Source organism: Tubulanus polymorphus, chromosome 4 (assembly GCF_964204645.1).
Source record: "Tubulanus polymorphus chromosome 4, tnTubPoly1.2, whole genome shotgun sequence".
NCBI classification, from domain to species: domain Eukaryota; kingdom Metazoa; phylum Nemertea; class Palaeonemertea; order Tubulaniformes; family Tubulanidae; genus Tubulanus; species Tubulanus polymorphus.
In genome coordinates, this window is record NC_134028.1 from 13,104,916 (window position 1) to 13,130,762 (window position 25,847).

Genomic DNA, 25,847 nt, shown 5'->3' on the forward strand with positions numbered 1-25,847 from the left:
GAAAGCAAAGAATATTGATAGCAAATACGATATGTTATGAAATATTTCAGTGTCTAAGGGATTAAATAATTGGATTAACTCCAGTGCTGTCAACCTTTTCACTTTCAAATTCAGGAAGCCCATAGCTTGTTTTCATATCATCAGTAGTTCAAGGAGTAACATTAAAATAACACTCGCATATATTGAAACAATTATATTTCAGCTTAATATATATACTGTAATACCATCTGGACTAATACATTCCCTAGCTAATTTGAATTATTTGTTTCCACTTCAAAAATAATTATAACAATTATCTAAACTAGGGGTCCATGGACACCATGCCCACTTGGGAAGTGCTTTCAATTGCTCAGCAATCTAACAATTTCAATATTCAACACCCCCCGGTGAATATATACAATAACCAATGACCTTGAAACTCACCACAATCATAGAATATGTCAGCAGCTATGATTTTTTAATTGACTGTGATAGCAAAATATGCCTCGTTACCAATTTAATATGGAAATACCAAGTTATTCTACTATTCAACGCCCCCTGGTGACCACATGCAAAACCCAATGACCTTGATACACACCACAATCATAGAAGATGTCATGAACTACAGCTTTGCAATTCATCATGGTAACAAAATATGCCTAGGTACGAATCTAATAAGGAAATACTAAGATATTCTATTATTCAACGCCCCCTGGTGACCACATAGAATAACTAATGGCCTTAAAACTCACCACAATCATAGACGATGTCATGAGATACAACTTTGCAATTGATTGTGGTAACAAAATATGCATAGGTACGAATATAAGATAGAAATACTAAGTTATTGTATTATTCAACGCCCCCTGGTGGCCATAAACAAAAACCAATGACCTTGAAACTCACCAAAATCATAGAACGTCATGTTATGGGCTACAACTTTCTAATTGATTGTGGTAACAAATTATGCTTAGGTATCAATATAATATGGAAAAACTTTTTCCCACCTATGAATGAGTACTGATGATACCAAGATGGCCGCCAATTGTGTCGTAATTGGCCGATCAAAAATACCTGGCTCAGGTATAAAACATCCCTTTCCAAAGAATACCCATCACAAATTGCAATGAGAAATGACAAACCAGTAGGAAGCTACTGGACTCAGATTTTTGGGCACTAAAAAGGTCATAGGACGGCCATCTTGAGTCTGATCGACCCAATTTTTCTTACAGTGATGGCTCCTTGGGGGGTTCAAATATATACGAAAGATAAAGGTAATTGATCTAAGCGTCTTCAAAATTTCCCTCAAAAAGTTCAAAAAGTGCTGATTTTGACGAACAACAACAGGGGCGGATCTAGAGCCCAATTTAGGGGGGGGCACCTAATAAATGTAGCTATGATGATACTCTATTGACACCGAGCGGCGTAGGCACGAGACGTTACTACGCTTCTAGAATTTTTGAAATTTAACTCTGTTTTGGGGCCATTTCCTGCATTCTGAGGCAAGAATTCGTGACAAATACTACACAGCACGGCGTTAATATTAAGCGAGTGGCGAGAGGTCGGTTGAAAAAAACGATCTTCACTTAAAGGAGGGAGGGGAGCCTGGGCCCCCCTCCCTAGATCCGCGCCTGAACAATGGCTGCCAATCGGCCATCTTGATTCTGATAGGGCCAGTTTTTGGGCTGAAGATGTGTCTAGGGTAGATACATGTATAAACCATCAAGACATTACCTTGAAGCGTCTTCAAAACTTCCCATAATAACTGGATTCCGTCTACGGACAGACGGACGACGGACGAAAAGTGAACGCAATAGCCCACTGGGACTAAAGTCCCAACTGGGCTAAAAAGTGGCTTTTGGACCACACCTCACCATTGTTCGAATCTTTGAAATTACTGAAATTGGATGATACAGCTAAGTTTTCTATTGGAGAATTTATGTACTTAAATTCAAAATCAAAGCTCCCGGATGTTTTCACAAATTTCGTTAATCAGACTTACAGAATAATTATCTAAGAAACACAAATAATATTGCTTCAGAACATTTTCATACTCAATTAAAGGCCAGCTCCTTTAAAATCAAAGGACCCAAAACAACTAGATGCAGCAATAACATGCACTGGATACATACATATATACAAGAGCCCCAAGGGGCACTATGGCCAGCCTGTAAGCTTTTTATAAAATAGCAAATGATGATGCATTCTATGGGTTAAATTTGTCAAAATACACTCCCAGCTCAAGATTCTAATAATTTACACAATACAATCGTAGAATACAAAAGAATCACAGACAGCAACTGGATCTGGCAGGAACAAATACCTCAGATAAATCTTTTCCCTTGGTCTTATTGATTTTAATACGGAATAGAATTGAATTTTCTGAAATTTGCTCAATAAAAAAAATTGAATTGGATTTGATGTTTTTATTTGTTCAATAAAGTAAAATTGAATTGGATTTGAAATTTTTTGCGGAATAAAATTTGATTGAATTTGTAGTTTGAGCACATGGCTAATTAGCATATCAAGGTCATCTATCCGATTTAAGAAAAAGCTATTTTTCCCGGACTTTGCACCATTGTCAATGATATTTTCTGTAGTGCTAATAAATATATTCCTCCCAAAAACCAAATCAACTAATGCTTTCACAGAAATCGATCTTGAAATACAATTTTAGATCTTAAAATAAAACCCGAAAGTAAAACGGTAGACGATACCGTGGGTTCACATGAACATCTGCTGATCTCTGCGTCTAAGCCAATGAAAGAGGAGTCTTTGCTTTCTGATTGGCTTTTCAAAACCAATATTTTTGCAATCAGATATTTGCGAAAAAGCTCATATAAATTTTAACGAGGCCCTTTTTCAAAATTCAGCTATGTAGAGTTTGGAGAATGGATAATGCTTTAATGAATGATTTGTATGAATATATGCTCAGTAGCACAGTAAAAGAGCCTTTGCTCTGGAAACCATGTCATTTAAATTCGCTCCATTTGTATAGTAATAGGCTCAGCCTACGGCTGGCCTAATAAATATAATATTTTGAGTGAATGTGAGAGTGAATGTTGTTTTGGGAAGGGAAAGGATAAGGTTTCAGAGCATATAAGCCTCTAGCTTTTTCTGAAACCTTGCTGATTTATTAGAGTTATTATAAATGTAACCATTTTGTACTTAACGTAACTTAGAAAGCGTATTACAATTTTATAATTAACTGTCATCTATTCAGGAATAAAGATAATAATAATAATAATAATAATAATAATAATGATAACTTTTACGAGATTAGTAGAATTAAGAAAAAGTAAAAATTCAATTAGAAAAACTTTTTTACGCCGCAATAACATTCAGTTTTGATGGAATGCGCAACATTTTTGAATGAAAAAATTTTAAGAAAATACAACTATGAACAGCCAACAACTATCTACTTCAGTTGAAACCTCAGGATTTATAGCATCTTATTGCAGACTTAACCCTATCAAGTACTGTTTAAATCCTAAAAGAAAATAAAACAAGAGGACTTCTAAGTCCTGGGGTTTGAAGAAGCAAAGTCTGATGTACAAATTATAAATCACATAAAAGAAAGGCAAATTATGAAAAGAAATTGATATTCCATTAGAGAAGTTTGCTTACAAAAATTAAATTTGTTTTCCATTAGAGAAGTTTGCTTAAAAAAATTAAATTTGTTTTCCGTTTGCATTGCGCACGTGGTAAATGATGCTTTGTAATTATATTAAGGTGTAATAAAGTTATTTTGAATTTGAATTGTTTACATCTGACGTGATCGATAAAATGAGGCGCGCAGCTGAGCTTGCCTGTCAATCAACATAATTGGTTTACACTAAAAATACGCTTATCAATTTTCGATGCTAAATACCTTACTTTAAAGGTTTATTTGGTGTAAATCGGATCACAAATATTTCTTATATTTTGTTTTTAACTTTTGAAGTGGAAGCCGGTGTCAGCATCAACGTGTGTATGGCTGTACGCAGGGGCGTTGAATCGGTAACTTTTCGGGTTTTGAGTTTTCATTTTGTGTTCTCAGAGGTTTGGGAAAGCTGTCAACGTTTCATGTACTAGTTTTAAAATTCTGAAATCACGTGAAGATATTGCAACATGGTTGATGGGGAAATATTAAATTACTGGCATACTCAGTGAGTATTTTATACTATTTGCAGTGTTAATTTAGTAGATTATGGTGTAATAACATAAGAGAATATTCCGTAGTATAAGAGTATAACATAAATCAGTGAAATAGAGAAGTAATTCCATTAAATTAAGGCGAAATATTATGATGCAAGATAAAGGTTTATTTTGTATTGCGCAATCTAGAAATAGCTCAGATACTATAAGTTTGTATTATTTGTTTACAGATTTGAATCGTCCAAAATCCGTTGAACAAAGAAACATCAATTTGATATCCGGAGTTTGTTATTTGTCGGACGTATTCAAAAGCCACCACTTGAAACCCCATCGAGCCAGGCGTAGCCACCTAAAATTCAATGGTGCGGCAATCCGGAGTGCACATCCAAACGAGCGCCGAAGGCGCGTTATCTTAAAGGGGGTTGGACGGCCCTCCCCCAAGAAAATTTTGAACATTAAAACGTCTGAGATGCGTTCTGATGGCTATGAGAGCTCATATTTGAATAATTTTTCTGTAGATAATATAATGCATCTAAGGTTATCTTTGGTCTAGGTATGGATCCAGGTGTTTCACCATCCCAGAGCGGTTTCTGAGTCCTGCTGAACTGGAAGGGCAACTATATCATAGCTCAAAACGGGGGACCTGGGGGCACTCCCCCAGAAAATTTAGATTTTTCAAGGCTCTGAGATGCAATCTTTAAGCACATTTGGGGCATAAAGTCTATCCCCCTTGAAGTTGATTATTTTCGTTTAGATTCATTTTCTATACTACTTCCTGAATACTTGCCCAGAATAAAACATTCATGTTAGTACAAGAGCCTGTCAAAATCACGAACTAGAAAAATAGAAGGGCAAACCTGAGTACCCCTCGATACAAGTGGTAGGCTGGATCTGCCCTTGACCATTTATTGATGAATAGTAACCTAATGTTAGCTTATTATACATCAATACCGGTACTCTCTCGATTTTCTCGGTTTCCATGTCTCGGCACTTGAGCAGAATTTTTTTGGTCAAATCCCTTATGATGGTCCATTTTTCATGAACAAAAAACACCTACAGAATCAGTGAAATACAACCAGGAGAATACCGGTTTGAGTCGCTCTAAAGTAATATGAAAAAAATAACAACGCCTCCGTATTAGCACCACTATCTTCAAAAGAACTTGATACCCCCATGTAAATACAGAATAACGTTTATTATGACGTTTTAGCATAATGGGTTTTTCAATTATTGGCGCAACATATGCCGCAGTTGTCACACCGGTGGCTACGCCCCTGGTACGTACGGTTACAGGCGCTTTAACCGGCTCAGCTTTGATGGTGTATTTATGCGCGAGTAGATGTAATGATTTGTTTTAACCAACTGCTAAATCGGCGTTCATTACGCATGATTTTAGAAAATGATATTATTCAGAGTATTTGAATATATCTATCATGATAATTATAATATTCTTAAGACAAGTGAATTACGTATGTGGACCTATTTCATTGAGGCATATCTCTCGATCTGAAAAAAAAATCTTCCGATCCTGTCACGTGACTTCATGACTGCAACTTGACGATAGCTTAGGTTCTCATTCTTCGAACCAACTATGAGCTGCCAACAACTATCTACTTCAGTTGAGATCTTTGTTTCTATAGCTGGTTAACCCTTTTAAAAACTTTTAATATTCTAAAAGAAAATAAAGATGTGTATTGTTTTAGTCCTTCCACAAGCATAGTTAACCGCAACTATAGGCTACTATGCACAAAGTACGAGTGTGTCAAGTTTAGGGGAAATATCATCGAGAATAACAAAGATAAGGTGTTTTTGCCATTCCCTAGTGGCAGTTGTATGAACTTATCTTGCCGGTCAGCGAACTATACATATGTACATGTACTCACACCAGGTTTTTTTATTTCTATAATAAAATGACTAAATTACATGTGGAAAATGGATGCTAGAATCAGTTTTCAAAATTTACGCCGCCTAGTGGTTAAAATAGGAACTAATTATGTGAGGGTTCGTTGAATTTTATATCCAGGCACATGTGCATCAATTTTCATAGAAATCCCTTTATTCGCTTAGTAGATATCAATGAAAATGCCTTTCCAGCAACTTGTAGGTGGTGCTCCTGGAAAACCATGTGAGTTACCAACTTAAACCACACAGCAATACAACTGTCTTGTAAAGGGCTACTATCCACACATTGCAACCACTATTCTATCGCCAACGGTTAAGGAACTAGGAGCAAAAAACGTTGTTTTCACAGTCTCCTTGTGGCAGTTGTATGAACTAATCATGCAGGTTGACATATTACTCGGATGTCTATTAACTTATGCGTCTGATGCGTACAAGTCTGTACGGGTGAGGGGGGTTATATTATTTGTTGTACGTACCCTAATATGTCATCCGTAAAACATTTTATGCATACATAATGCATGGAATTTAATGCATACATAACGAATGGAATTTTAAGTATACGTAATAAATGAATGGTCCCTCTGACAAAAAATGTGTTGCGTGAAAACAATTTTGTTTAAATGAATGGTAAAATGAAAACAATTTTGTTTGATCGACCAATATAGCTCTTGTAGAAACGTAAAACTTTTTACAATATACTTGTTTCAACAAAAAAATGTGTTGTGCAAAAAAAATTTTGTTCAAATGAAAGTTAAAATGAAAACAATTCTGTTCAATCGAACAATATAACTTTTGTAGAAACCTAAAACTTTTTACAATATACTTGTTTGAACGAAAAAAATTTGTTGTGCAAAAACAATTTTGTCAAACGAAAGTTAAAATTAAAACAATTCTGTTTGATTGAACAATATAACTTTTGCAGAAACGTAAAACTTTTAACAATATACTTGTTTGAACAAAAAACATAATGTTCTGATAAGAAAATTTTGTTCGAAAAAAAAAATGGCTACTGGAAAACCTACCTACTTAAACCATACATCAATACAAGTGTATTGTAAAGGGCTACTGACCACACATTGCAACCACGATTCTATCGCCAACGGTTAGGGAACACGGAGCAAAAATCATTGTTTTCACAGTCCCCTCGTGGCAGTTGTATGAACTAATCATGCAGGTTGGCATATTACAAGGATGCCTCTGTACTTATACCTCGGTACGATTTTCGTAATGAATAGAACGTATTACATGCGAAAAACGGATGCTGAAATTAGCTTTTGAAATTTATGCCCCCCAGCAGTTAGAATAGGAACTTTTTATGTGAGGGGTTCGGAACACTCTGATCGAACAATGTACTTGTTCGAACGAAAAACTTAATGTTCCAACAGGAACATTTTGTTCCAATGAAAACGATTCTGTTCGATCGAACAATATACGTTCGGACCAAAAAAATGATTTCAAATGAAAACAATTGTGTTCGAATGATTTTTTCGGCCATCTTGGAAGTCAAGTCATGATATTTGCGATTGATCGTAGAAACGCATTTACGAGCACCGATTCTCGCGATCGATTTCTCGATTGGCGATTTTACGAACACGATTTTCCGATCGATTATTGATCGATTATCGAGCGAGTTTGTGATTTGATTTACAAGATGGCGGCACCGGTACAAGTACTTTTGGTTGGAACTAAAGAATTTTTTTGTTGCGATGAAAAAATAAAAAATTATCGAGCGAAGGTGTTTGAACTAACAAAGGCGTTTTTACGAGCATCCAATTTTTGCAATCGATTTCGTGAACGATTTGCTCTGATCATGCAATCGCTTCGCACATTCGTAATAATGCCGATTGTTTAGGCTAATCACATGAACTAAACATGGTGACGATCATATGACGATTGTATCTTTATCAACTACCCGGTGCCACCATCGATAATCGATCGGAAAATCGTGTTTGTAAAAATGCCAATCGTGAAATCGATCGCAAAAATCGGTGCTCGTAAATGCGTTTCTACCTTCAATCGCAAAAATCAGATGCTCTTAAAAACGCCTCAAAGATCCTTTCATTCGGGGCTCCCTAGTAACTAAGTCATCAGGAATTAATAAAATACCAGTTTCATAAATGATGAAAAACTCAAATGAGATGTCTGGTTTATAAAGCTGTCCGCTCAGACGAAATTTTCAAAAAGTCTTCATTTTTGCCAGTAAAATGTCATTGATAATTGTGATTGATAATTGCAAATCAGAACCAGTGAATCACTAATACCATTCTAATAAATCTGATTCCTCCTTTACAGAGAACCTAGCTTAACCTAGTAGGCCTATGTATATGCGTAAGCCTAGCATTCGGACAGAATGGGCTTAGGCCTATTGAATTTCAACCTCCTAAACGTCGTATTCCTACACCTCATTCGACAGGGATAGGTCTCAGGAGTATTCAATTCATAAAATCAATTTTATTTTTGGATTATGAAGACAGAAATCTTTTGTACATCGCAGCAATGTTGCTGGATTTTTTAATTAGGGTTTTCTGTTATTTCACAGAAAACCCTATTGATATCCGCGCGATTATTATTATTATTATTTTCTTCCACACTATTTTTACTAAAATAACAAAGGCTTTGTTACCTTGCCGCTCTTGTCGATACAATCCGTCTGATATCATTCAGCTCACTTCGATCTACAAATACTCCGTGAGAATTTTCTTGTCAGAACATTAAGTTTTTCGTTCGAACAAGTATATTGTAAAAAGTTTTTTCTCCGAACCAAAAGTATTAAGTATTTTGTTCAATCGAACAGAATTGTTTTCATTCAAACATTCGTTCGAAAAAATTGTTTTCGCTCAACCAAATTTTTTTGCCGGGACAAAGAGTTTTTCATTTCAACAATAACATAGCTTTCAGAATGAAGAAAAGTTTCGGTTCAAACAAAAAGCGCACAAGATTTTCTTGTCGGATCATTAAGTTTTTTGGTCGGACAGCGTGTTAAGGTCGTTTTGGAAATTTACTCGGTCTGGTATATTTTGGATTACTGTTTATGTCATTTGTCAGGACATTAAACAGAAGACGACGTAGGATACTACCTTGCGTGACTCCACTAGTTAGACCGACTTATTCCATTGATTTCAGCTACAAGTTTTCGTTCAGAGATAATTCTGAGCCATTTCGGCAACCTATCATTGATACTGTTTCCTAATAGCCTTGTTTAGTAATGGCTGATGTTGTACCATATCAAATGCTTTGTTGAAATCATAAAGAGTAATTATCGCCTAACAGTCGATTTTCCAGAGTCAAATAGGACATCAAGTCCAGATGTCCATGGTTTCAAGAAGGTCTAATTGACTGTTTGTCGAGCTTCCTCTTATGAAACTGTGTTAACCATTGAACAGGATTCAAAGACAGTACAGAAAACCTGTTATCGCTGCTTTGCAGCTATATTTTTGTTTTGAAATTCAATTCACGAGTCCGTAAATAATCACAACAATTATAATGTGTTTGTTTGAGACAGTAAAGCTCAGTAGGCCTAAAGGTCGCGTACAACTCGATGAATACTTCAAGCGACCTAGAAACGATCTCCTATCCCCTCTAATAAGGGTGTGTAACTGTTAAAATTACTGCTTGAAGACCGCGGCTGAATGTGAAGTCTTGCGGTAACAAATTTGTTTATTCATACTTGAATTGATAATTGAAGTGACGAGCTGCCTGCCGAGTGGCGTCCCTGAGTGATGTCCGATTCCCGTAACTGAAGGTAGATACCGGTAACCAGTCTAACTTGGATCTATGCGACTCCAATGACAACTAATCGTTCCGCATAACACCCTCAAATTGAGTATAGCATATGAATTATTCTATGTTACGATATTGAGAAAAGAAACAATAAAGTACACAATTTGAATTTGATTGTTCGGGATTTTAACAGTAGGCAACATACTCCTAGGAAACATACTGTTAGCTGTTCAGAGGGTTGAAGTGGTTAAACTGTGAGGATCAGATGAAAAACCCGTGCAGTATTTGTCAATGCAACGAAGTACTTGTGATAAAATATGGTTTCATTGAGAATGGAAGTGAGTGAAAGTAGTTTATACATTTTCAGTAAGATCAAGTGTGAAAATGTAAATAATAACAAGAGGCCCATGGGCCTTGAAGCACTGGTAGATTATACTGTGGTATTAAGTGGTTATAATGTTTTACATCTGCCGGCAAATCTTCTATGACGATGTTGATTGGGAGGACCACAGACTTAAAGGTCTATTTGTCTAGTTCGATTCTATTCCTGAAAATGAATTTATTTTCTGCCGAACGATTTAGCCAAGGCTATTTGTACTGTTAAACCTCATTAATGCGATTCTGTTAAAAAGACGAAACTAGTTTATTCTGATGTTTTCCATCATGTCCCAGCCAAGATATTTATATCAATCAAGATTTGGATACAAAAACCCATTTTTACACATGAACTGTTAGGCCCCACTGAATAATGAAAACAAAAACAGAACGATTTATCTGAATGCAATTGCAAGATCGTCTGATCTTAGAGCTCCAAGCTCTGATTGATGCATGTAAGCATGCAAAACATCGCAGAGAGCGATACCGGCGTTGGTGTCACTGGGGCCGGCTGATGATTGTTTGTTTGTCTTTTTGTTTGTTTGGCTTTACGTACGTCGTTTGGATCTTGGTTTCCCAAGACTATTCCTATTGGATCGTTCATTTAACCTCACGACGGTACGGCATTTGAAGTGTTGCCTGCACACTGTTCGCAACCAGCAGGACTCGGACCCACTTTTAACTCAGCATTGATAGTGGATTCAACAGCATCACGCCTTATCTCACTGAGCTACCGAGGCTGCTCGATTCAATACCGAAAAACAACAGCAGCGGCAAATAACCATCGCAATATGGTAATTTACAACAAACAACGCGTAAATTCAATCACTGCTGTTTAACGCATGGAAAAGATAATAAAAGGTATTTTTTCCCGGCGCGCATTACAAAGCGAATCTCTGCCGAGTGCGTAAGAGGGTGCTACCGCCTTATGAGTGCGCAGCAGGCGGGTAGGGCGTCCTAAAAAGAAAACTTATATTAGAATATAGCCGAATCGAATTTTACAATGTCAGTCAACTGATTGATAATACAACATGGTTGTTCTCGGCGTACTTAACAATGATATTTTCCTCCAATAAACCACTCTGGTAAAATTGAATGAAATGATCTATCTTTATTGGTGATATCGTATCATGGTGGTAGCCTACCGTTTACCGTTCGGTGTTTCGTGTCATCATGAAATGGTTTTAACTTTAGTAAAGGCGTTCCCGCACGATCACATACGGGTTTCAGTCACGAGTAGGCTGCCGTTCCACTTTTCTAGAAATACGTATTCTGACGCTGAGAATTAATCCCAAATAATCCCATGGATACTGATAGTTGGAATAACAGTGATATCCAAACACTATGATATTTATAAACTGGAGGTACATAATTTTATGTTTTTCTATTCATAAGAGGCTGTTCCCCATTCTTTACTGCCAATGTCAATGCGGGCATATCGCTACGCGATTGTTTAACCCGCTCTCATCTACCAGATAATGAACGAGAAAAATGCGATCGAATAACTTTTTGGACCATTAAATCAGAAATTTGTCGACGCTATGTTGTGGGGAATAATTGAAACATTTTTTTTAGTCATTTTCAGCTGTTTCTAATGTTTTACGCGAACGGAGTGACAATTTGAAGTTACTATGAAAATGAGAAGAGTCGGCGCTATTTTTCGTACTACTATTTTCGATCCATTTTACTAGCATTGGTATGACGTCATAGACGTCAACCAATGCCAATAATAATAAATGTAGCTGCAAGCAGCGATAACGGTTTCTGCCTTTCTGGATAGAATGTCATTCAGCGATGCGAGCAAAGATTTCACCCGAAATCAGTTCGTTACATTCCGTTTTTTTGAAAGAATGCCACCTAGGGGTCAACTCACAACATGGATATGTTGACCTACATGTGCTACAACGCGCATGTGCTACTACGCGCAAAGTACTAATGTGCCAGGTTTTGGGGGAAATGACATCGAGAAGAAAGAAGCTACCGTGTTTTTACCATTCCCTAGTGACAGTGCATATTCAGTTATCATTAGTTCCGAAAAAGAGTTGACTAGATAAGTAAACCAATTTTCCTCTGCGCACACCCGAAAACTGTAATATTCATCAACAAGTTGATGCTGACAGTAAACGGAAGAAGAAACCGAATTTGGCCCAAAGCACAAATTTGGCCTATTAGGGTGAACTATGCAGGAGGGAAGGCCTTATAGTGTTACTATTAGTAGAGGAGTGACAAGTCAGTCTGACAAGTCAAGCGATGAGATGGGGACTACAATTCACATATGAAATATGACGACCAATAACCATTATAAAAACATAATCACGAACGGTACCATCACTCCCCATTACTGACTGTCACTGGTCTCTGGCTAGCATCATTCTTTATCGGTGCAGTGGGTAGGTATTTTCAACTGACTTTGTTCTTCTATGACATTACCATCGCCGCTGCGTCACGATGTGATGTACATGTACAAGGGACCTCCAATTTGTAATGTATGTGATGTATAAACTGACTTAAGACCGTTTAATATTGACGATAACAAGGTATCACCGACGCTGACATTTTCTGACGCTAACTAGTATGACCGGCCTTTTGGACCGGACCGATTTAATTCAATTAAGAAAACGCATACCGGTACAATAAATAAATAAACCGCTGTTGATTTTTCGAAGTATTGATATCCACGAACAAAACTATACTATTATAGAATGTTTAATATTATAGAATGCTTTTAATAACAGTATGAATAACAGTATGAAACTTACTTCACAAAGAAGGAAGTACATTTTTAACTTGTGAATGGTCGAACCCCAGTTATTCACAGTAACCTGTGATTTGGATATCCTCGGAGCCTTCCTTCTTTATTTATTTATGAAATGACGTCACAAACTTTCAGTTTCGCGCCAGTGTGCGCGCCATGATTGATGATTGCTATTTCCACCGGTGTTATCTTTAAGTAACTTCAAGTTAAAAATAGGAAGCACAGTACATCCATAGAAACTAAGCACAGAAATAGACTGTTATATTATTATCAGAGTTTAACATTTCGTTTCAAAGTTGTTAGTAGTCAAATCTAATAGAAGATGATTTTTATGTGACGAAACTCAGTGGAAAATATGTTAAAATAATAATCAGCAGGAATCCAATAGGGTTTCTGCCGAGGCAGCAGAAACCCTAATAATAATAATCAGTACAATTACAATAGGGTTTCTGCGAAAGCAGCATAAACCCTAATGAGTGTAATCCGTTGACCTAGCAACTCATAGCGGCTTATTTTCAAGAAAATTACATACCATTCATAGTGGTTACAATGCAAACAAGAAAATCAATATGTCCACTGTGGTAGCCATATTGTGTAAACAGGAAAGCTATCCATGAATGTACTCTATTGCACCTAGCAAGTTTAAAAGAAATCGCAAGTTATTTGAAGCGTGTAGAGTGCCAACGAGAAATGCATGGTGTCTGCCATGGCAGCTGTACTGGGAAAGCAAGAAAGCTGATTTTCAATAGGTGTAATCTATGGACCTACCTACCCTAATACATATAGACCAAGTTTAAAAGAAAATGCTAACAAGTGGAGTGTTTAGAGCGCTAACAAATTCAAGATGTCTGCCATGGTGGCCATATGGGATGAGAAAGCTGAGTTTTGATAGGTTTCAGCCATGGATCTGCTGAGTAAAATTAAATTGCACCCGGTAAATACTGTGAAATAATTACTACTAACCGGTGTACTTTTTCTGGCAGTTGATCTCAAAGCTGGGGGATCATTCCAGGCAACATCTGGCCTCGATTCCATGTATGATGGTATATTATGTAAAGGAACAGATTGAGATAGATGAGTTTGATCTCCTGAAAAAAGTGCAGGTTGCAGATAAAATCATGAAGACATACAAGTTACAAAAGGATCTCAAAGGCAACACGAATAACTGTTTCATCAGCAATGACAAACTATATAGCACCATTGAGTGAATGATGTGGGAATGATGCATTTGTTAATAGTTAGTTAGAAAACTTTAGCTTTATGACTTACCCGAGACTCCTATCGAGGCTGGATTATAAATATTTGTTGAAGGTTCTGGATGAAGAGACTGCATTGGATACATATTACCACTAAAAATATATAAGAGTTTAGTTATCATCTAAAATACATCATGTATTTTCCTTCCCTTTTGCAAGCAGATGATCCAAAAAAGTTTCTAAAAGCCTAAGCCTAACATGACCGATTGGATTTCGATCAAATTGTCTAGGATTTTACCATATGGAAAAACTAGTGACCTTGAAACTGATAATCATAAAAAATGCCATGAGCTACAAGTATGCACTTGAATGTGGTGAAAAGATATGCTTAGGTACCAATATATATGTTAGCAACTTACAATTCAATATTCAACTCCTCTGGTGGTAAGAGCGGGCCTTATACCTTCATGACGCAGTAGAAGAAGAATGATCCAGTATTCAAAGTTTAACAGAAAGATTTACATTGCAATGATGTAACAAGTTTAAAATAGTTAAGATGGTATAGGCTATGTGGCGATAATGTTCATTTTCTGTTAATATATTCTTACATGAAAAGACTAGCCGATTTTAGCTGCCCCAAAGATCACACTTTTGAAAAAATGCATAAATAATTGTAGGCATCGTGCAGAAAAGAAATCCAAGATGGATGGCAACCCTGGCAGCCATACTTGACCTTAATTTTCAATAAGGGGTAGACATTTCACCTACCAAAATTCTTACATTAAGTATCATGAAAATGAATCAGAATTGTAGGCCGTTTCGTGCTAGAAATTCAACATAGCTGCCCTGGCGGCAATATTTGATAGCTGATGTACACCTACCCTGATCCTCACACCAAATTTTACGGAAATAAAACCTATGTTTCAATTGTATGCGTTGACATTGATTCAAAACTTGTACTTCAACAACAAAGTGTAAATCCTGTTCTGCATTCATCATTTAAATGAAACGCCCCAACCAGCTACAGTATATCTACCCAGTGGTCAGAAAAGTTGTAATCTAACACTAGAAACATTTCAACAGGATTTATCACAGTTTCAAGTGATAAGAAAACTCCCAATGAGATTTTTTTGGATTCGAATATTGTGTCAATTTCCCAAAATAGTGGTTTCAATTGCGTATTACTTAAGACAGCCAGGGCAACTGTCATAAACATCTGAAAATACAATTGATGATGTTAGATGACGGATCACAAAGATCTTTCATCAGACCTGCCAACCTGACCACTTACCAAATCCTAACAAATTACTTTTAAAAGAGTAACACTGACACCCTTAAGAGTAACATAACCCGAAAGCCCTCATGAAAAGAGACACCCTGAAGAGTAACACGACTCAAAACACTTGTTTTATCAATTCCTGGGCATTTGCTATTATCTACTGCACTTATGTTCTAAGACATGATTTCTTGACATGAGGCCATGACTAATAATGGAATACCAAAAATATTGAATGAATTTTGTTTTATCTACTCTTAAGAACTTTAAAATAAAATATACTTATATCATATCTGAAGAAAGAACGGAGTGACCCTCCAGTAAAAAACTTTTAAACGTTAAAACAAATCGATGAGACAGAGAGTTGCACTGAATAAAATTTCTAAACATAAACATTTCTACAGCAGTAGCAAACCTTATGGATCGTCATATCATAAGCCATACCATGGCATATCGATGTCTACCACAGGACATGCAGCACGCGTGGAATAGACTCTTTTGAGATCTTTTGATGAACGAGTATTCGGTAGTATACGACGAGGAAAAAGTTTGAGTACCTGAGTGAATTTTTTTTTTTTCAGGCGGTTCATCGTCATCTGACTCTGCTGCCAATGAATTACTCCCAATTGATATTTCAAGCAATTGATTACTCAACAAAAAGTGACATCACTAAATCAAAACGTGCCATAGGCAATAGATGCAAGTGTATAGGAAGATGTCTGCAAAGATCCTGTTTGCGATAGTATCACTGACGAGTGCAGAGAGCAAATCTTCCTCTCATATTGGCACAAGGATCCAGTTCCACAGTTGTGAGTTAGATTTAACTCTGAGTTAAAGTTAGTTCACTTTCATTGTTTTAACTCAGAGTCAAATCTTAACTCACGACTGTGGAACCGGGCCAAGGTGATTTGAGAGAACAGCGGCATTGGATCAAATCTCACATCAAATCGAATGAACCCATGAGACAACAAAGAGCCCATGTTAGAATGTTAGATTGTAAGCACTGATAGATTCAGCGCAGAAGTTAGTGAATTGAATGATTTAATCATATCCACCATACATTGATTTAGTAAGGTGCTCTATCAGCTCATACTAGACATAAAAGGAAATGCATTTTATAATTGTAAAAGGTAATTAGATTTTAAATGACAAACAGTTGTTTAGAAGGTAAATACGCTACACATTTTTAAGTAGGCCTAATAGATTTTGAAATGAAATACAAGTAATCATTATAGATTATAAGTCTCCTAATAAACTATAAGGTTTCATTAAATGAAAAGCATCTCAGATGTTATATTTATAATTTTGTTGCTGAAGCTGAGATCAAATCTAGGTGTATCGGGAGATGAGAAAGTATTCTAAGTTCCATACAAACTCTCTCAGGATTTTCAGGATTCAAAGCCAAGACCTAAGGCTAAAAAAATGATACCTTGTCTCTCCACTCTTTGCCAAGCTTAAAAGTTGACCCAGCCGGCCACCTATCTAACCTACATTACTTTAAGACACGAGCAATAAAATTTTACCATAATAGACCCGGCATTTTGAGAAATGAACCGATTACAAAGTTTATAATATTCTACAACTAGAAGGTCTTTCTATGGGGTCGGTTAGCAACATTCAAGTTCTACATTCAAATGAATTCTTCATCTATTCTCATCCTACAGTGTGTACGTGTGAGCAATATTTCTCCGCCGGACAGAAGTGACAGTCTAATGGCAATGCAGTTTAAACCACGCAGTGCGAGAAAGCGTGTGGATCGCAGTTACCCAGTTACGTTACCGTCTCATCGTAGACCTTAGCGTGAAGCCGTAGCGCAGAGGTCAACACCAATTTTTATTTCTTCTTTTGTAGTTTTCTCATTGAAGAATTTTATATGTTGTATCATTAATATATAAAAAGCCTACTTGAAAATTCGATAGCAAATGTTGTACAAATCCGCTCATGATGTGTTTATTACATAAGTAGATCAAGATGACGTCACACTACTTTGCTAAAAATCCCTAAAAACAGTATAAAATTGCCAATTTACCCAATTTAGGCTTCATCAATAGCCTTCAAAAGCAATTGCCACTTAGCTGCCATTATAACAGCCAACTTAATGCAGTCCTTAGCCCGTGAATCATTTCACGCTCGGAGGAGATAGCAGGAATTCAACACTCAGTTTTATACTTATAGATTTAGCTGGGCTGAATCTAATAAATTAACAGTCTGAAGTCCAGAACCATCAAATACTTTCTTCCAGATACAGAGAGGGCCATCTGCTACCAGTATGCATAATCTTGTTTCTCAACACACTTGGTGTCAGTGAAAAGGCTGTCCGGACGGTACTTAGTAAAACTGGTGAAACTGGTGCCCTTGAAGATGAGCATCGTGGTGGTCGAGTTGCACCTCATGCAGCTCGAAACAAATGTATTATGTCAATACGTCGAAGGTCATATCAACATTCCCCAGAACAGAATCATACTACTGAAGGAAAGCCACAGAATTTCAGTACCTTTCACCAGATCTCCCCCAAAGAAAAATGTGGGAATTGTATGACCCCGAGTGTCAACCAGAAAACAAAGTGTCTTTCTCATACTACAGCAAGGTTTTCAAATCTATGAAGTTGAAATTTCATGATCCCAAGAGAGATGTATGTGGTTTAAGCGAATCATATCGTAAGGAAAATGAAACAGAGAGGGCCAAACTGAAGGATTAATTTGAATCCCACATCAGTGAAAAGGAGAGAGTTCAGAATATCAAATCGACAAGAGAAACATCTGTTCATTTGATCTACAAGTAATATTCCTACCAAAAAACAAATGGCTCCGAAATATTCTACAGCAGAACATTATCTTGTTATAACTTTACGATATCTGATGTCAATGTGAAACGTTATGAATGTTTTTCATGGCATGAAGGCATTGCTGGTCAAGGTTCAAACGACAATGCCTCATGGATTTATCGGAACTTGAAAAGAATTGATGCTAACTCAGTATGCCATGTTTTCCTTTTTGATGGATGTGCCGGGCAGAATAAGAATAGTATTTTACCGTGTATGCTTTAGATCTTAAGTCTAGACGAAACTTCCAGACCTCCTTACCCCAAAATTTCAATATCAGTAGTATTGCATATTTAATTCAGTGAAAATAAGCTCACAACAGTAGTTTTAATGAATATTTATGTCAGTAGTTTCCAATTAAGCATCAGTAAATTTATATCATAAAATCAGTAGTTCCCTTTAGAGTATGAGTAGTATCAGAAAACAGAATTAATCAAAAAAATAAAATAAAATATTATTTACTTTTTAATTTTTCATTGTTCTCCGGTCAATGAGAACCAAAATCTGAGGATCAGAAGGATAAAAAACCTCAAGTGTTCTTAATTAACAGACAGTATTTTCAAAATGTGGCATTTAATTTAGCAATACCGATCTTTTCCCGAGAGTGAATCTCCTTAGTATTTTGGAAAAGGTATCAGGCAGGTGCTGCCATTATCAGGTGATGAAAGGTTGAGTAGTAGAAGAAGTATGATTCAGTATTCAAAGTGTTACAGAAAGATTAACATTATAATGATGTAACAAGTTTCAAAATAGTTGAGATGATGTAACAAGTTTTAAAATAGTTGAGATGGTATAGGCTATGTGGCGATAATGTTCATTTTCTCTTAATATATCCTTACAGGAAAAGACAAGCCCATTTTAGCTGCCCAAAAGATCACACTACATTAAAAAATGCAGGCAATCCTTTACATTCACACTGCACTATGTTCCACTCCGTCTACGTCCTTCAAACTTATGTCACTGATGTATTTAGAATGAGGAATCTAATGGTGAAGTCCGTTTTTCAATATCTCCAACAGAAAATAAAATTCGGTTTTTTCATCTCGTCAGCAATTTTTTTTTCGGTTGTGTTAAAAAGTCGTAATAGGATCAATCAATTTCAATTGATTTTATTGATACAGAAAAGTATGATAAATAATTCAAGTATCCAAACATCTAACAAATAATGTTTGTAAATGTGTAACGTTGTTGATAAAATCCTCGAAATAAATAAAGAATTTTCCTTAAATCGGATGTTTTTCTTTTTGATATATATGATATTTTTGTGAACATTTGCCGATTGTTTCGTTGATTCAAATGCATAGCGGCATTCTAGTATCGACCCTAACACATCATAGAAAATCAAGATGATAAGTTTTTAATTTGCATACATACACAGATAAACCGCAAAACATGTGGGTGGGTGACAATACAATACAATGAATGACATTGAATTGTTGCTATATCTAATGGACACAATGAGGAAGTCACTCAGTGATTGGCGCCTACTGGGATCTGGCATCCCCATTAAAGTAAATGAACAATGTATGATAATATTCACACCCAGACTTGACTGTTCCTTTGAGAGCCCTGCGGCTCACCACCTGCATGCTGTTATCAGTTACATCATTCCCATTATAATCACCAGCAACTCGAATCTTTCACCACTTAATAATCCAATCTCCAAAATGAATAAATACTGAAAGTGAACCTGCCCTCGCATCATAAGCCTCAAGATGGCTCAAGCCAACACACGAAAATATAACTATTATCGATTTAATCCAACAACTTAACAACAATGAAGCGATCATTCAGTGGTGCCAAGATCGAGGACTTTTGAAAGCCGATGTTAATTGCAGTCAATGCAATGAGCTGATGGTTTTATGTCAACAACAGCGCGATTCAATTGGATACGTGTGGAGAGCTGCAAATCGGGCTCATTCAACAATTCGTGTCAAAGTAAGAGACATTCCAGCTAATTTAATGATATCAAATCACAGCAGCATTCGATCCATAATTGTAAACTCTTTCAATCATATTTTTACAGGATGGTAGCTGGTTTAGGAATTCGCGGGTACCAGTACAGAAATTGGTGCTTCTAACGTATCTGTGGTCGCTTTCCGATATAAGCCAAGCATCGATGGAAGAGATGATGCAGCTCTCCGAAAAAACGCTGGTTGATTGGAATGATTTTCACCAAGATCTATCCGAGCAACGCTTGTTAATCAACCCGCCGGTGATAGGTGGTCCTGGTCTCACAGTCCAGATTGATGAAACACTTGTTTCTAGGACCCGTAGAGCTGCAAACCAACACGCGTGACCCTTCGCCCAGCGGTGGGTGTTCGGAGCAATTTGCGTGGAAACGAAAGAAGGCTTTTCTTGATGAGTGCCCGCAAGGACATAGGGATGCGACAACCCTACTGCCTTTAATCCAGCAGCACATTGCCCCGGGCAGTACGATTCTAAGCGATATGTGGGCGGCTTACAATCAAATTGGAAATATCCCCGGCGATGGATATCAGCACACGACAGTCAATCATAATTTGCACTTCGTGGATCCGAACACGGGAGTGCATACAAACAACATAGAAAATCTATGGAGTTTTGCGAAAACGCGCTCGATTATAACCAACAGTTCTATCTGCTGTGACTGGACCGACCCCGGGACACTCATCTCGGATATTGATAATTATGATTTGAATGTCGATTGATTTTGATGTATATACACGCATATATTGTATGTTTTTATTTGCTGCATTATGTATGTTTCTTCGACAGCATTGACCGTTTGTCTTCTTTGAATCCAATAATAATAATAATTTTTTCTATTCTATTCCAAAAAATGTCTTTTTTTACTGTTTTTGGCGGTAGTTAGTGTGACCGGAGGCCATAATCCGATTTTTACTGATTCCCAAGGTGGAATAGAATTTTTGCAGCACGTAAGAATGAGAGGAGGAAAATTTTATAAAAACAAGGCAATTTGATACTACGTATCTATGTCCCCCGCGATAGTCAGTAGGGAATTAATGAACCCTGAAGACACTGATCTTTGGTATAGAAAAATGATGAGTGTATCCAGGGATAACCATACTATGAAATATCATTTTCCTGCCATGAATGGTTATTTAAGTATTGAGTTTACAGGGTTTTAGGCAGAAGACGTCTACCAACCTTGAACTTTGACCCTAGAACTCCAAAATCACTAATGCACATCCTCTCCCCAGGGGTAATCATACTATGAAATAGCATTGTTCTGTTGTCAATGGTTCTTCTTGAATCCTGTTTACAAGGTTTCATATGAATGACCTGTAGTGACCTTGAACTTTGGTCCTTGGACCCCAAAATCAATAGGGCACATCCTCTACCTAGGGGTAATCATACTACATAATATCATGGTCCTGCTATCGACGGTTCTTCTTGAATCATGTTCACAAGGTTTTACATGAATGACCTGTAGTGACCTCGACCTTTGATCCTTGGACTCCAGAATCAATAGGGCACATCCTCTCCCTAGGGGTAATCATGCTACGAAATATCATGGTCCAGCTATCAACGGTTCGTCTTGAATGACGTTCATAAGCTTTCACATGAATGACCTGTAGTGACCTTGACCTTTGGTCCTTCGACCCCAAAATCAATAGGGCACATCCTCTCCCTAGGGGTAATCATACTACGTAATATCATGGTCCTGCTATCGACGGTTCTTCTTGAATCACGTTCACAAGGTTTTACATGAATGACCTGTAGTGACCTTGACCTTTGATCCTTGGACTCCAAAATCAATAGGGCACATCCTCTCCCTAGGGGTAATCATACTACGTAATATCATGGTTCTGCTATCAACGGTTCTTCTTGAATGACATTCACAAGGTTTCACATGAATGACGTGTAGTGACCTCGACCTTTGATCCTTGGACTCCAGAATCAATAGGGCACATCCTCTCCCTAGGGGTAATCATGCTACGTAATATCATGGTCCTGCTATCAACGGTTCGTCTTGAATGACATTCATAAGCTTTCACATGAATGACCTGTAGTGACCTTGACCTTCGGATACCAAGTCCCCGCTCGCAGCCTACGCCGTGCGGGGTACAAAAACGAATTTCATTTTCCGTTGGATATATTGAAAAATGAATCATTAGATTCCTCATACAAAAATACATCAGTGACATTAGTTTGAAGGACGTAGACGGAGTGGAACATAGTGCAGTGCGAAAGTAAAGGAATGCCAAAATGCATCAAGAATTGGTGTAGGCATCGTGCTGAAAAGAAATCCAAGATGGCCGGCAACCCTGGTGGCCATACCTAAACTCAATTTTCAATAAGGGGTAGACATTTCAAGCTGGTGATAATATCTTTTAGTTTGAATGCTAAAATAAATGCCTGGTCAAATCAATTTGTATTTATTGATTGTACGTCACGGGTAAGTTCAGTTTCAAAGCTGGATCACATTGCACGTTTACACAGTGGTGGCACATTTGGTTAGAATCTGTCAATGCGATATATAAATCTAAATTCTCAACAATTCCCATTGTGCAGAATACCTGTAATCGCTGCTTTGCAGCGGTTATAATTTGTGCCATATCTCTTAGGACCATCTTCTATGGATTAACACATTTGATCCTAAAAATCACCTCTGACTGTCTAAGCATTTAAAAGCTCTGCCCTCATATAGGACAATTTCCGCCTTACCACAGCTGCTGCACTCTGCGGCAGTTATAAGCCCAGTCAACCATAGAAACTCTCCCACAGTTTTACTATCGACACTTTCTAATAATTTAGGGAAATATTTGATGTATACTCTTAAGTGCTAGAGTTGAAGCATTTATTATTCATATATACCGTATTTTCCGGCCAATAAGCCGACTCGGCCAATAAGCCGAGTGCAGTTTTTTAGCCTAAAATACATGGATTTCATAAAGCTTCGCCCAATAAGCCGAGGCCCTTCATCAGAGATTTTAATTCACTGATTTGTCAATTAGTTTGTCTTAATTGACGATTTAAGAGGCTGACAGTAGCGCCCGCCGATGTGTGAGAGTGCTGTGTATACTATCATCGCCGAGTGACTGTGCTATATATAGACTCACTCAGCTGATTACTATACACACAGCCATACACGCAGTACGCGGCTCACTGCTGATTTGCATATATACTAATGTATGAACTGACACGCGGTAGTACGATGAACTCGCGCGTTATATAAATGTATACCATCGCCGCTGTGCGGTGATGGAACAATCAAAGTAAAAATAAAATAGTTCAAAATAGATTATAATTGGTAGTAAATAATGACCTCAAATAAATATCGACCACTTTTCTTGATTTTGACGATCATTGAGAGCATTAGAGTGGCATAGATCAGGAAGTGATTTTTTATGTCAGATCGTATCCGCCCAATAAGCCGATCAGGATATTTTGGGTAAAAATCTGAGGCTAGAAAATCGGCTTATTGGCCGGAAAATACGGTATTTCATTATAGGCCTACCTTTTATTTTAATGATTTAGAATATGCGCACTTGACGTCAGTTTTTACAATGGCAGCGAGCAGTTGTTAGAATCATCTGCAGTTTCTTGGAAAACTTTAACTAGGCCACACACGAGGTACACTTTTCACATAGCTAGTAGTAGTGTAAAAATATACGCGCACATGTTTGAAGCATGACTATACATGTATGTAACAGTGCATGTGTTCTTCCAAAAAGAAATGTAAATCCCACAACAAATAAATAACTAAATCAACAAATAAGCAATGCTTCCCGACGAAATTCAATAGGGTTAGAGATTACATTACTACATTGGATGTTTCGAAGAGAAACTAAGCCTCTTTTGCAAGTTATTTTGTACCAAAGGAAGAATTTGTCATTTGCGATAGAAAAATGGACATCGCTAAAGCGAAATAACTCTATGCTAATAAGCGAAAGAACTCTATGTTAATAAGATTGAAGTATTTATTTGTGTGACAAATCTTCATATGAACACCCACCAATAAGTTATGCCAATATACATGAAAATGATGTCATCGACTCACTACCGTCTTATATCAAAGAGGAGTGTACCAAATTATTTGCACATATATATTCTATTTGTAGATACGTATAGATACATATATCAAATCCCATATGTTGAATTGTGGTTTGGTTGCTTTTTTGGGTATAGCGGATTTCAAACTATATTTCGACGATCACCAATAACACTCCAGCAAGGGCATTCAATAACTTTTCATGGGACCAATTTTTTGGTTGCTGGTCGTAGGTCGAGTTGTAGGTCAAAATCTGGATTAAAATACCTCCACCCAAATATCCCACACCCAGAATCCCTCCACCTAGAATACCCTCATGTGTTCAAAATACCCCAGGGCCTAAATCCGAATGGGTTTAATTGAGCAAAATAGATAGAAGATTATAAAAAAGAAAACTAACTAGGGGTCCAGGGACACCATGCCCACTTGGGAAGTGGTTCCAAATGCTCAACAATCTAACAATTTCAATATTCAATGCCCCCTGGTGACCATATACAAAAACCAATGACCTTGAAACTGACCACAATCATAGAACATGTCACGAACAATAACTTTGTAATTGATCATGGTAACAAAATATGCATAGGTCCCAAGTGGGCTAAAAATCTGAAAAAATTAAAATTAATAACACAAATATCAAATGCTTTTATAATAGTCCATTTCAGTGGTACTTTGATGGAAGTATGTTCTTTAATGCTGGACGGAGGTATTTTGGACACATATGAGGGTTTTCCAGGTTGAGGGATTCTAAATGTTGGTTTTTTGAGCATATCCCTTTAGTTTCATCAAAGATAAAAACTACCCAAAGAAACTTGATGTTTCCTACAAATGAATACTCGTCCCGATGAGAAGTTATAAGAATATCAATCAGATGAGATAACATTAGATGATCAGAGTGAATTACATTACCTTGTATAAGCAGATGGCTGGGGAGCAATGTCTGGAGTGAAAATATCTCCTTGAGAATAAGTGTTCACATATGGATCATTGGCTGATGATGCTCCTGGATATTTATGAGAAAGGCCACCTAAAAAGACAATTAGTCATTACTTTAAGTCCAAGATCACTTGAATTGTAATAATGCAGTGAAATTTACTAATACACGTGTGCATAGCATATCATACATACAGATAAGATGAGGAACAAAGTATTATCATAGCCGTATTGAATATTTCCGAGAGCAAATGTGCACTTGCAATGCAGTTTTCTGAGTTGACCAATTTTATAATGTTAATGGATTAAATTTGTATTTCATGGATCATTTATAGGAGTACAAATATTATATTGGTTTATAATTTTCAAAATATCAAAGGAATAATTTTGTATTATATTTGGCTTTATTTGTCCAAACTTGGCGAGTGTAAATTAGCCAGGCACTGTATTTTATAATTAGTTATTACTTGAATATCACTCATTGTACCCAAACCTGATTGTGTGTCTCTGAAAGAGATGAAAGTGATGATTGGACAAAGAAGGAAAATTAAAAGTCAGTATCCTAGTATGGCCTAGCTCCTAGCTGCCCGAACAGAAGCTTTTGGGAATTTGATAAGCTCTGAGATGCAATTTAAATCATAAGGCACATCGTTTTAGGTGGTTAATCCCCTTTAAGATTAAGAGTCTTTACCACTGTTTACAATTAATCATTGGGATCTGTTGTTAAATTACGGGATTAGTGCTCATTGTTTGCA

General features: G+C 36.9%; 1 protein-coding gene across 1 annotated transcript in view; it reads right to left on the reverse strand.

Moving 5' to 3' along the window:
- The window catches only part of LOC141903491 (protein transport protein Sec31A-like), a 232,773-nt gene that overhangs the window by 49,197 nt on the left and 157,729 nt on the right, over window positions 1–25,847 (reverse strand). The window contains exons 22-24 of the mRNA XM_074791612.1: window positions 25,069–25,186; window positions 14,138–14,217; window positions 13,832–13,956 (exon numbers count right to left, since the gene is read on the reverse strand). Coding sequence (XP_074647713.1) covers window positions 13,832–13,956; window positions 14,138–14,217; window positions 25,069–25,186 — 323 coding nt within the window. The remainder of the gene's footprint in view (window positions 1–13,831; window positions 13,957–14,137; window positions 14,218–25,068; window positions 25,187–25,847) is intronic.